This window comes from Mchenga conophoros, linkage group LG1 (genome assembly GCF_057382185.1).
Source record: "Mchenga conophoros isolate Kocher_MC1m ecotype Shallow Benthic linkage group LG1, M_conophoros_male_GT1.1, whole genome shotgun sequence".
NCBI classification, from domain to species: Eukaryota; Metazoa; Chordata; class Actinopteri; order Cichliformes; family Cichlidae; genus Mchenga; species Mchenga conophoros.
The window spans coordinates 32,739,565-32,753,102 of NC_140526.1; the positions used below are offsets into that span (position 1 = coordinate 32,739,565).

The 13,538-nt window shown below is 39.2% G+C and overlaps 1 protein-coding gene across 1 annotated transcript in view; it reads left to right on the forward strand.

The window, feature by feature from the left end:
- The first annotated feature begins 1,861 nt into the window (after positions 1–1,861).
- hsd17b12b (hydroxysteroid (17-beta) dehydrogenase 12b) overlaps positions 1,862–13,538 on the forward strand; it is a 28,160-nt gene continuing 16,483 nt past the window's right edge. Inside the window, exons 1-2 of the mRNA XM_085275709.1 lie at positions 1,862–2,200; positions 11,771–11,817. Of these exons, the coding sequence (XP_085131835.1) occupies positions 2,023–2,200; positions 11,771–11,817 (225 nt within the window). The 5' untranslated portion in view covers positions 1,862–2,022. The remainder of the gene's footprint in view (positions 2,201–11,770; positions 11,818–13,538) is intronic.

Genomic DNA, 13,538 nt, shown 5'->3' on the forward strand with positions numbered 1-13,538 from the left:
TTGAGTTTCACTTTTTACCCACTCACTATCATGCCAGCCGTACTCACCATCAGACTCACGGTCACCACTTTAGGCACTTTACATGCGGGATGCTGGGTTAATCTAACTTTCATTCAGACTCCTTTGAAAGCTTAAAGCCAACAGTTCAGATCCATGTTTACAGTTGCTGCATTTCTATTTTTAGATGTCATGCGCTTATATAACGCTCACACTCACATTATGGACCACTCATGTCTGCTCCACTTGGCTGAACTGTGTACTCCGTATGTGTGTGTCTGTATATTAAGTTTGATTCAATTACACACATCGTGTCTATGAAACAAAGAGGAGTTACAATCAGAATAATCACGGCAATAAAACAAATAATCAAACCATTTGTTTTTTTTTTTTTAAAGAAAGCAGAGTTAAGACTAAATATCTATCACAAGTGGATTTGTGGACACACATCTTTGAAATTAAAACACAGGATTCTGCATGGTGTCAATTTATTATTTACACCTCCATCTGGGATGCTAAAAAATAATTTCCCACAAATTCAAAACAATTGTTTTTCAAAATGTTTTGGGTGGAAATGTTGTAAAAGAGTTTTGTTTTGTTTTGTTTTGGTTTTCTTTACAAGATTTCTTACTATATTTCAAAAACATGACACGTATATTTGCTAAACCCAGAAAACTCCCAAAAAAATGTAAGTTCTACTATTGCCATTAAATTGCCTTTAAAAACAGTAAGGTGTAGACAAAAGCAAGCATAATGATAAAATGTAAGTATTTTTATAAAAGAAAACAGGGAGAAAAAAAATACACACACTTCGGGTGTAAAATTGAAATGGGTGTTTCATATTGCATTTTCAGTCTACAGTATTTCAAACAATATGAAAACACAGGTAAAAAGAATGTGTGTTTTCATTGACTACTGAAAACTGATCAAATCACTGTCCTCATTAAAGCTTTCTACGGTGTAATCAAGACACCGTGTTGAGCACTTTTGAAATTGCTGCCAGTGGACATAACAGTATATACAGTACATGTATATATGTAGTCTTAAGATGGGAGAACATTAAACATTAACATCTACAATACAAGCATTTTCCCCACACAAGAGATTAGAAACACAACTGGCACATTTAGTGTACTACGAGAAAATACATGAAATACAGAAAAGAATATGAAAACAAGAAAAAGAAAAGATGGGCAAATTTGAGCAATTAATAGAACAATGCAAGCAGGTTCAGCTTCAGCCTGAAAAAAGAAATGTTTGTTTAAAGTGACACTTGGAGAAAAGGTATGTGCAAGCGCATATACAGCTATTAAACAAACAGAGAAAACACGTGAAATAACACAAGCATGGTATGGCTTGGAATACTGAAGGTGTAGTATTAGTGTTATTATTTGTGGGAAGAAAAAAAATATTCAGTATTTTTAACCAAAGAAGGCAAAGCACACTAAGGGCAAATGAGAGGTAGAGTTAGGGCACTATAACGCTTACAATATTAAGGGATGAAACGTAAAATAAAAAAGTAAGATTATAAACATTAGAAGGACGTAAAAGTAGAAACTGATATGATGTTACCAAGTTAGTAAATCCTTAAACCGTAATGCTTCATCGAGTGAAAACGGTCCCTTTTGAAATGTGATTTTTTTTTTTTTTAATTAAAGTTGTTACTTTACACCAACATAACAGGTAGGAAGTTAAGATGTTATATAGAAGAATTTAACGCGTATATTTTGCAAAACATTGTAGCCGCATGACGGTCGTTTTGGGTCCAGCCTGTGCTGGAACAGTAGGTGGTAGTAACGAGTAGATTTGTTGCGATGGGGGTTTTAAAAGCATTAAAAGAAGAAGAAGAGAACGGGCCAATCACAGGCAGTCAAACACTGATGCGGAAGTGTCCAACAGAGGAAGGGTTCTGGCTGACGCATGTATGTGCACTTTGAGCACTTTGTCATCACGTTAATATAGATACAATAAATTCAGGCACTAGTATAGATACGCAGTTCAGACACAGAAGTGTGTAGTGCAGCTATGTCGTTCAGCGGAGAAGCCGTGTTTCGGGCCGTGGAGGCACCGCTGTTCTGGCTCGGTGCTCTGACCGCGGCCTGGTTGTCTCTGTGCACCGTGTACCGATTGCTGTCCGGGTTCAGGGTGTGGGTGCTGGGCAACGGACGGCTCCTGTCACCCGCCAAACTAGGAAAGTGGGCAGGTGAGAAACTAATTGGGGAGACTACCAGCCAGTTTTATTTATTCAAGTAGTAATGGTACAATATAAAGGGACCTGTCCTGTTGTCCTGTCGGTTTTATTAAGTATTAAGTAGCTATTCTTTGTCTGAACATAACACCCCACCCCACTATATATATATATATATAATTGAAATGTGCAAAATGATAGTTTTTCTGATATGTAAACAGAATTAAACAGTGGAGCATTAATCTTTTTTCTGTTTAACTTTGTTACAGTGTTATTCTGTAGTATAAGTATTATAAGTCACTTCCATAATAAATTCTTTTATAACTCAGTACTGTTTGACACATTAGTTGGTAACATTGCAGGGAAAGTATTGTAATCATTATTACAGCTTATGCGTCAGCTTATTTGACCATCGTTTGAAATCATAGAGGAAAGACGAAAAAACACCCCCTCCCCCCCACACACATTTTATTGATTGGTCTGATGTCATGATACCTGGTCTATCTTTTTGATTTTGGATTGAAATTATATCTGATCCATATGTGGTTTCTGTGTATCTCTAGTTCCAGGGTTGAATTTCTTTAAGGTCTCACATGTGCTAAAAAAATCTTATTTGACTGAGATTATCAGAACACCAGCTACAGCTAACAAACCGATGAACAGTGAGAGTAACTCCACTGAGGCAGAACACATGGCTTGTATTAGATGAGGTCCTATGCAAAAGCCCTGCTACTGCCCTTATAAAAGCAATTTATATTTGCCAGTGCCACTATCCCGAGTCAGGTCAGGTCTTTGTTTGTTAGTCTGAGAGTCTGACCACTTTTTTTGTTTGTTTTTTCTCTTGTAAAATCCTTCGGCGTCTTAGGCAGAATATTTAGCACAAATGACCTAAAGTATGGCACGTACCATTGCCTGATGTCCATGAAAAATGAACATTTTTCTCACCAGATTTGGTGCTGTGCAACTTTGGCCTTTTAATAAAATGTAGCTGGTGCCTTTCACTGTAAGATACAATCCAAATTCAAAGCAGGTGCAGGTTTTTGCATTTTATAGATGCAATAGTTTAACATTTCTAATCACACCTCGTGTCTCTGTAGTTTATTTGTTTCTTAGGGTGAACTGGATTGCACTGGGCTGTGATGGTGCACCTAACATAATACAGAATGTACAGTGGACTACAAGCACACACGGTGCTCTCTAATGGACTCTCCTATTCTTGAAACCACTGGGAACGACTCATGCTGGGGTTGTTGCGGTGTGTCACAGCTGTGGCTGCTCTGTTTAATGTTTCACTCTGGTGGGGTGATTGTGACGTATCCAGTCGTCCCATATTGCTTCAGCATATACTTGTTACACACTAAGACTTCTTTAGTAAAGCAGCAGAAAATCCTTTGATGCCTTTTTTGTTTAAAAGGAATACATAGTGTTGAAGGGATGATCAGCCCTTTTGTCATCACTTGTAAAACAGTTGCAAGTCTTATCGTTGGATTATGGCTCGAGGGGATTATCAAGTTAGATTGAATGCTGTCCATCTGTCCTACCTGCTTACTGATTGAACCTTGAAATTTGAACAGACTGGCCTGCCGGGATTGCTTTGGTGTTGGCAAGTCTGGTGTACAAAGTTCACACCAACATCAGAGTTGGTAGCTCACAAATCTCAGAAGTTTTTTACATAATGATTCATTTAGGCACCCCAGAAGAGCCCAGGACCTGTAGGGCCTGTCAGTAAAAAAACTACATAGTCAATGAAAATCCAAACCTGAAATTAAAATGCTTATAAGGCATCATAGAAGTATTATCAATGCCTTTCCAATCTCTATTTGCTGATTCCACAATCTTTTGATTGCATATTTATATTGTATATTTCTCTTTTTGTCTTGGACACGTTCTCCTGACTCCTTTACCATTTCCAACAATTCAAGATTCAAGGCTAAAATCAGAGGACTCTACATCTTTCTCAGCCTTTGCAGCTCCAGTCACATCAGTGTGTTAGAGAGGAGCCAAATGTTCGGGGGATGTGAACCGACGACGCCTTTGATCTTTTTTTTTGTGCACGGCTAAAAATGGAAACGCAGAAGGGGAGGGAGGATATTTTTGGATTCCAGATGCAAAATGATTCAGAATATGCAATGAGGCAAAGGGAGCCCGTTAGCCTCGGCTACTACTTTCATTCACAAACTTTGTCTCACTGAAGTGGACTTGATTGAGGATGGCCCGATTATATAACGGGACTACAGCCATTCATAAGTTAGCTTTACATGAGACGCAGGATCCTCGTGATTCTGGTTCAGCGGTGCCTGCATTTCACTGGTGTGTGAGAGAGAGAGCAGGAGACTGTGAGGGAGAGAGAAAAGGGAAGCTGTGATGGTATTACACATTCTAATCATACGTTATCTGAGACAATGACTTATAAAAAATGCAGCTGCCTTAATGCATTGTGTGACACTTGCTGAGCATTTTATTAGGAAGGTAAGCTATTTCTCAAACATTGCTTCAAATGACATAGTTGTGACACGTGTGACATACCAATACTGGATACAGTTTTGTTTCCACCCTAAACTTTTGATGGTTGCAGACTTTTATACAGTGCCGTCTGATTTCACAGACGGCACAGTTTTGTTGCTTAATGGTGATTGGCAAACTGCTTATAGGTTTACCTCACTCCGATCTGCCGGCATCAGATTCTGCTCCACATCAGTGCGATTCAATTCACAATTTGTGCAGATTTGCAACTTGCACATTTGCACTTCAAGCCACCTGTCTTGCTTGGTGAATCCAGCAGAATGCCAACTGGGGAGGTTCCTGAAGTCTGCTGAACTAATTCTCAGCTGTATGAAAAACATTTAGACTTTTGTTTTGCATTATGGTGCGTTACCCTGCTGGAAATAGCCATAAAAACATGGGGAAATCATGACAATAAGGGGTCACTACTCCACATTTAATCAATAGTTAATTATCTTTGCCTCACTTCGGCAGTGTTTACTGTCTTGTCTCTCTCCCATAACCCCCAATTGGTTGCGGCAGATGGCCGTCCCTCCCTGTGCCTGGTTCTGCTGGAGGTTTCTTCCTGTTAAAAGGGAGCTTTTCCTTCCCATTGTTGCCAAGTGCTTGCTCATAGGCAGTCATTTGATTGTTGGGGTTTTCTCTGTGTTGTTGTAGGGTCTTTACTAATGGTAAATGGCCTGTATTTATATAGCGCTTTACTAGTCCCTAAGGACCCCAAAGCGCTTTACACATCCAGTCATCCATTCATTCACGCACACATTCACACACTGGTGATGGCAAGCTACATTGTAGCCACAGCCACCCTGGGGCGCACTGACAGAGGCGAGGCACTGGACACTGGCGCCACCGGACCCTCTGACCACCACCAGTAGGCAACGGGTGAAGTGTCTTGCCCAAGGACACAACAACACAACATTCAACCTTCCGATTACAAGGCGAACTCCCAACTCTTGAGCCACGATCGCCCCAATATAAATTGCCCTGATGTGACTGCTTTTGCACTATATAAATAAAATTGAATTGAATTAATTGAAAGGGGATATACATGGTCAGTAACTATTCTGAACTTGATTGTGTGATTCATACTTTAATTGACTGGTTTTCTGGCCACAAAAGGTGCCAAGAAAACGCTGTTTCACCTCTAGCAGCATCCTGGACAGTCGAGTCCATGAGTTCATGCGTCATTTTAACCCTGCTTTCTGTCTGATAACTTTTTATCCTCTTGTCCCAATTTCGGCACAAGATGGTTGACTTTCAAAATGCTGAAGTTGAGGCGTTAAAATAAGAGTGGTTGGTAAAATTCTCATTTTGTTTAACTTTTCTGTGAAAACAGTTTTGTTAAAAAAACAAAAAACAAAAATCAGTTATTGTCCTTATATCTTGTAAGGTGTCATGAAATCCTGCGCCCCAATGTTGTTCACATAGTAGCACTATCATTGGAACACCTAGCCAGTCTAACCTAGATTTGCCAGAGACTGCAGTTCCTAAAATAGATCTTGTTTTATTTGAGTGAAGGGAACATGCACTCAGCTGTAAAATGTTTTTCCTTTTTTTCCCTGTTCTGACTGCAAATCACTTCATTCTTAAAACAACTAAAAATAACCCAGCCTACGTTTTCCTCATCATTGTGCCTCCAGACTCCCCCTGCACTCTCCTCTCCTTTTCCCTGTACTATTTTTAGTTGCCCTCAGGATCCCCTGTGCTCGTGTTTGTCATTTTCTCTTCTCTTTTGCTCCTCCACTCCTCCCTTCTGTTTGGCTCTGCTGCAGCCCTAGAGGATGCTTGGCATCCCGGCATCATCTGCACTCAAGACAATCACACAAAGAGGAAAATGGGCACAGCAAAGGGCAGATAGATGGATGAGCACAAGAACAAATGAAGAGTAGTGTTAAAATAGCAAAAACATTTGCTTAAAATAAACTCTTTTAAGGTGGTATTTGTATTAGACATTCCAGAAAGAGCACAGAGAGCATTTGAACATGTACAAATTGAAAATTGCTGCAGCCGTTGTGCATAAGTCGTTGTGTTAAAATCAAGAATTCATCCTGTTTTAAAAATGGGTTGAATTTCAATGGTCCTTGCTTCTGGTAAAACAGTAAATAGAAAATCCAAAATCTGTAACTTGTGTCTCACAGGGTGATGTCAGCGACTCTTCTTAAATCTTAAGGTACACTGAGCATAGCTTATTATTAGGACATTGTAATAAAGGTAATATATGGAGAGAATTTCAAAAAATTAACTGATGACTTGCTTTTAAAAAGCAATTGCACTAAATGGTTGTATCACAGAGTCTTGCGTTGGTGCATTCCATGATGTTGTCCGACATATAAGATGTCCTTAGAGTAAGAGTATACATACTGGGGACATTAAAGTTTAAAATATTTAAATTCTTTCTGCACTGTTTATTTTACCTTGTGCCACCTGTACCACCAGAAGGAGGCAGTAAAGACCATAGAATATCTTCCATGACCTGTTGGACCACCAGTCCAACATGATCGAAAAATCAGGTCGGATATCCCTGTGTTGTGCGTTGTTCTTGGATCAACATTTTAATCAATCAACTATTCATCGAGGATCAACATTGCATCAGACCAATCACGCTGTTATGATGTCATAGCTTTGCAACGTGGGAAAACACCTGCTGATGTCCACTCAGGAAGAAATCCAAAAAAGGGGCTGTTAGGATTGGGGGTTGGGATGTGATCGCGGTTAGGGTTACAGGGCTATAGGTAGGGTGCGTCCATGTTGCAAAACTATAACTTTACTACAATGTAATTGGTCACTTGTGTTCTTGAACCTGGACCAACATTAGTTTTGGTGATCCAGGAACTATACCAACATGATGATATCAGTTTGAGCAAAAAAGACTCCACAGTTTTGCTGATGGCCACTTACAGCTGTTTTTAAGGCAAGCCGAACTAAATAGATTCCCATGCTATGGGGCTGAAATGTTTTAAATTGAGACTTTAACATATAGTGTTCAAAACCAATGGGCACCATTATGATGTAACATTAGCTACATACATCCATTTTTATGCAGCGCATGGTTACTAACAGGTGTTGTAACCAGGATTGCTAGATGTGAAAATTATACAAAAGGGGATTATGCACCTCAGATCCCTCTTTAACTGTGGACTGTTGAAAGTGCAGTTGGGTGGAAGATGGTTAGTTTTGTCGACCTATAATTTTTGTCTCAGTTTTTGTCAACGACCTTTATCTTTTGTCTGACAAAAACAAGTCAATAACTAAATAAAAACTAATGCACGAGTAGGGCTGCTCAATTAATCGAATTTTAATCACGATTACGATCTGGGCTTTCAACGATCATTAAAAATGACTGAGCCGATTATTAGCCCCTCCCTCGTTTATCCGCGACACCTTAAAGGCCGGTCCGTGAAAATATTGTCGGGCATAAACCGGTCCGTGGTGCAAAAAAGGTTGGAGACCGCTGATTAAGAGGACCCGAGGGAAGCTCGGAAAGCTAAGCAGAAGTTATTTGGAGAGGAGAGTGACTGCCGTTGGTTGAAAAGAGAGGTAAAAAAAAAAAAAAAACTTCAGTGGTGTTGCACACTATTTTATATTATTTTTTAAAGTCATTGTTAACCCTTTAAAGCCGGTCAGAGCAGCACGCTCCGTTTTGTGTAACTATTTTTAAATCCCTGTAGAACCTGGACCATGTAAGCTAGCGCAATAATTTGTTTTGCATATGAAACCAGAGGAGTTGTACTTACATCTCATACCATCAGCTTGTCCTCGGTCACGGTTTCCTTCCACATAAAGCTTTGCAAAAATTGCATAAAAAGCACTTGCAGGAACAAAAACATAATATTCCAGAAACACGCTTCGCTGATCCGATCAGCTGTTCGTAACACTTCCCACAGTGAAACAGGCGTCAGCGCGAACTATCACATGTCCGCCATTTCCTGGCCGAAACCGGAAGTGATGTCATTTTCGCGGAAATGTAGTTTTTTTTTACTTGTAGGCCTTAAAGGCCTATACTGGTCATGTTTGACTTTTCTGAATAGTTTCTGGGATGCTTAGAACTCGAATTGCACTGCTGGAAATAGTTTATTTTGATGCACCTGCTGTTTTCTTTGAAAATTTGCATCATAGGATTGTTTTTTTGTTTTTCCTGCAGTATATAAAAATTGGTGTATCTCCAAAATAAAACTATGAACACACTCAAAATAAGTTTCCTGTTGTTGTAAACTATTTTTTGCAACTTTTTTGTATTTAAAGTTTTGAGGGATAAACCTCTTAAATTTCTCCAAGTAGAAATATATGTAAAAAAACAAACAAAAACGATTTTCAATTTTTTTTTGTAGTTTATTGCACTTTTTTGCAATTAATGTAGTTACTATGGACTTAATTCATACATATTATTAAAATATGGGCTATAACAGTTGTATAGCAACTTGAAATGCTCCCATAAATGGCACTACAACATGTAAAAAAATAATATAAGCTCTGGCGGACTTGGTTCTATAGTAGGTCTTAAAGGGTTAAATAAATATCGTCAAATAATCGAGATCTCAATTTCAGTGAAAATAATCGTGATTATCATTTTTGCCATAATCGAGCAGCCCTATGCACGAGGATCAGAAACTCTGATGAAATCTATTGACACTTTCATCAAATGAAAACAGGATGAAAATATTCTAGAGAGATGAGACTTAGAACTAATTAAGTTGTGTAGTAAGGCCGAAAAAGTTTGGAAGTGATCCAGTGAGAAGAAATTAGCTGTGCGGTGAGTTAGATGCCCACATTTGATCTGCCCCCAACAAACAGGGAGTGGGTCCTATGCTTCTGGGAGAAGAAGATTGGACATATTTTGCATTTGATGTCAAGGGAAATAAAACGCTTTGTAAACCGTGTGGAGCAACCAGTAAAAACATACCAAACTTTTACACTTGATATGATATTTAAATAACTAAAACTGAAAGAACTTAGATGCCTAAATTATGTCTAAAACTAAATGATGTTTTAGTCAAAAGACTGTGACTAAAACGAAATCAAAATTTGCCATCAAAATGAACACTGGTGGAACACACTGGAGGGACAGTCAGACAGTTCCCAGTGGAGCAGTACTTAGGCTTAAAATGCTCAACCCCCCTTTTTTAATCTTTAACTTGTAAGCTAAATCATCAGTGTGCATTCTCGTGAATAGTGAGAGTAGTTTGAGTACTGGAATTGCAATGAGGAACAGAACATGACTCATTCTTTAGTTTTAAACATTTCCTTTCCACAAACCTTTGTTGACTATTGTTTTTTGATGGTACCGTGCATATCTTTTGTTGACTATGAATGGTCCCAGGTAGTGAAGTTTGTTCTGAACAGACTGCACTTATGTCGGTGCACCTTGCATGTAGTATTTAATGAGCCTAAGCGTCCTAAAAGCCCTAGTAGCAGACCCTAGAGGCTGAACTGCTCAGTGCACCCAACCACACTGATGTGGTTTGACCTAACCCACACAGCAGCATTCCCATCTTAAGTGCACTTTACTTTCAGAAGTCTAATGCAAAAAAAAAAAAGTAAGAAGGGACTAAATGACAAAACAATAGGAATATAAAATATAATGGACAGTTTCTGAAAACACAAGAATGATATTGTACTCAAAGATGAGGCAAGTATTCCTCTCTAAGTAGGGCCTGGCAGGTCATTCAGGGACATATTGTAACATTTCGACTCACCACGCAACTCCCCATCCGCTTTTTTGTTATATTTAGCCAGAGGTGTGATGAATGGTTCCTTCTGAAAGATGGGAATTGCTAAAAATAGGATCCTGCTGCCGCTGCTGTTTGTGCCAGGCAGTTCCAGGGCATCTGCTCGCTCGACTGCCACTGATGACAGAGAGGACCTCTTTCCCCTCACCCTCCCTCACTCTCTTTTTGTCCTCCTTAGTCACCTCAGCTGCTCCCTGTCAACCGTGTCCTTCACTGCATCTAAAAGTAAATCCCTTTTATTGTGCTCAAGCTTTTTGCGCTGGGTCATAATTAGCCTTTCTACACAGCAATTTCTTGACATCACTTGTCAGTTAAGTATTGTGTCATGCTTCGAAGTAGATCTCTGTGCTGATAAAGTTCCTGTAGGTGGCACTCTTTAGCTGTTCATCTGTGGTGGCTAGCACCGCTCGGGTTTTCTGCAGTATGTTTTTTTGCTTCTACGTTTTGACAAACAAAGACAAAACAAGTCTAAAGTGGAAGAGGCAGAAAGGCTTCAGGTCCTCAAACTGACAGTGTGCATCTAAAGTATCTCTGATTGTGAAGTGGTCACTCACTGGAATCCTTCACAACAGGACAGTCCTCTAGTACTTTTGAACGAGAGTTCAATTCTGAAAAATGTGTAAATTCCTTTTTTACGTAGTGTTATAATTTCAGCTCCTTAGTACCAATAAATGAAACATTACTGCTACAATAAGCGACCTTGCTGTAAGGTTCTGTTTAATAGCGTGGCTATACATGTCTGGCAACAGTTTGAGGAAAGCCCCTTCCTGCCTAAGCTTGACGTTGACCCCTTAGATATATCTAGGCTCATTAAGAAATAGTTCTTTTTTGTTGTTGTTTTAAGCCAACTTGACTGACCTGCTCTTAGCCTCCAGAATCCCTGGGATGAACACAAAAGCTGAGTGTGAGCATCAGCTGGTTGACCGCCCTGCACCGATGCTCTTGTGGTGGAAATGGAGCAAATCCCAGGACCTAAGTTCCGAAATCTCCCTCAGCTTTGGAGGTTGTTAGAGAAGTGGATTAACCTCATTACTTGGCCCTGGGATGACATCAGTTACATTCATATGCCCATATATTTGGCTACATAGCACATGTCTTCTTTGGTCTGTTTAAATATGTTTTGCTTGCAACGCTCTGTTATAACAGAAGTCAAAGCTACGGCCCGTAGAGATTAATGTGATTAAGTCGTAATGGGTCAGTCTGTGATATATTTTCAATATGTTTTTCATATGTTTATCCAGTGTAATTGAGCATAAGGGAAAGGCTGTATATTTTTACATGTGTACAAAGGATCTTATTAAGGTGCGAGTAATGGTAATATAGTTTCCTTGCTAATTAAGTCTCTCTCTGTTTGTAGTTGTGACAGGAGCCACAGATGGGATTGGGAAAGCATATGCAGAAGAGGTAAGGGTCTCCCAGAGGTGTTGAGTTATGAACTTGTACTTGAAAATAGTATGTGCCTGTAATAGTAGATCTATAAACATGTAACACCTGATGGTGAGTACGGTTAAAAAAAATATTTTTCATTTTTTTTTTTCATTTTTATACAGAAAGTAACACATGGAGAGCCACACAAATGAGACAAAAGCATGGTCACTGAAATTTATTTATTTAGGAAAATGACCCAATATGATGCATGTGAGTTGCAAAGATTGATCTGTAACTGGTGTGAACATCTTGCACAGCAATAACTGCAACTAAATGTTGAGAGCCGGGGTGTGAAACACCAGGCTGGGGGGCCAGAATCGGCCTGGCAAAGACCCCAATCTGATCGACTATATGGCTTTGGAAAATGGGAAGAAAGAAACTTTAGGATTCTGTATTTTCAAGTTCTACAGCTTTTCCTTCTGATAAAGACCTCCTCCATCCTTAATCATATTACACCAGAGTAATTCAGTAATAAATAAAACAATTAGATTACAGAAAAGTTCCTTTTTTTTCAGTATCTACTATAGAAGTGTTTTTTTGTTTTTTTACAATGAGTAGTTAAACTTCATTAGACTAACAGGCCACTTAAGATCAAGGTGGGTTGTACGTGGCCCACGGTGTAATATGAGTTTAGAGTAACTGCTGATCAGTCCTTCACATCACTTTGGATGAGTGAGTTGAATTAAATGTTCAAAACATATTTAACTCGATGACAGGTATCCTCACATGAAGCGCTCGCTTCAGGCCATTCCACAATATCTTTTGATGAGTGAGACCTCGGCCATTCAAAACATATTTATTCCTCTTGTTCGTTTTTTGTTTTTTTGTAGAATGACTAGTTTTCAGGACATCTTTTATCTTGATGCACTGTGTGACCCAGTTTCTCTTGAGATTCCATTCACGGATGTCCTTGAATTGCACTTTCGAATTTGCTGCTGTATTTAAAAATTTACTGTTCCATTAATGACGGCAAGCTGTCGTGGCCCACATGCAGCAAAACAGGCCTAATCTGTGATGTTTCAGAGATGGAATAAGGTCCTGACGCTCGAATGCAGCGATTTTCCCTTCTTCTAAACCAAACGCCTCTCGTATACACAATGAAGTTTTTCTTTGCTCTTAGCTGCCCACAGAGCTCTGTTCAAACAGCCTTCTGGCTTGCTAGTGTGATCTTTAGCAAACTGGCTCTGGGCAGCAGCGTTGGTTTTTGGAGTGCAGTGACTTTCCTCTTGTGACCCTGCCATCCATGCCATTGTTACTTAGTGTTAAGGCACACACTGGGTCTATTTGTTGGCAGGCAGACCACTGCTGTGAACAAGAGCAGTGTTCTTGATTTGAAGTCTGGTTCAAAGTGAATCAATGGAGTCCAAACACTTATTGTCTGTTTTGCATCAAGTTTATGAGTTTTTGAGATACTACCTCACCTCAGAGACATGTGGTATAGAATCATTTTCAACAAGAATCTCTTATATTTCCCATTAAATTTATTTACTTGAGTTTCCATTTTTAGAAACCAAATGACAAAAATAAAATCTACAAACTTTGCTTTTTAAAAGCTTTTTCATCTGCATTTGGTTCACAAAGTTGCATTTTCAGTTTTCAATATTAATTTGGTATTAATTCAAAGTAATAACTTTGACGTCGTCATAATATTGCAGGATAGCCTAGTGCCAAAATGTAAAAGTCGATCAAAGAACCAG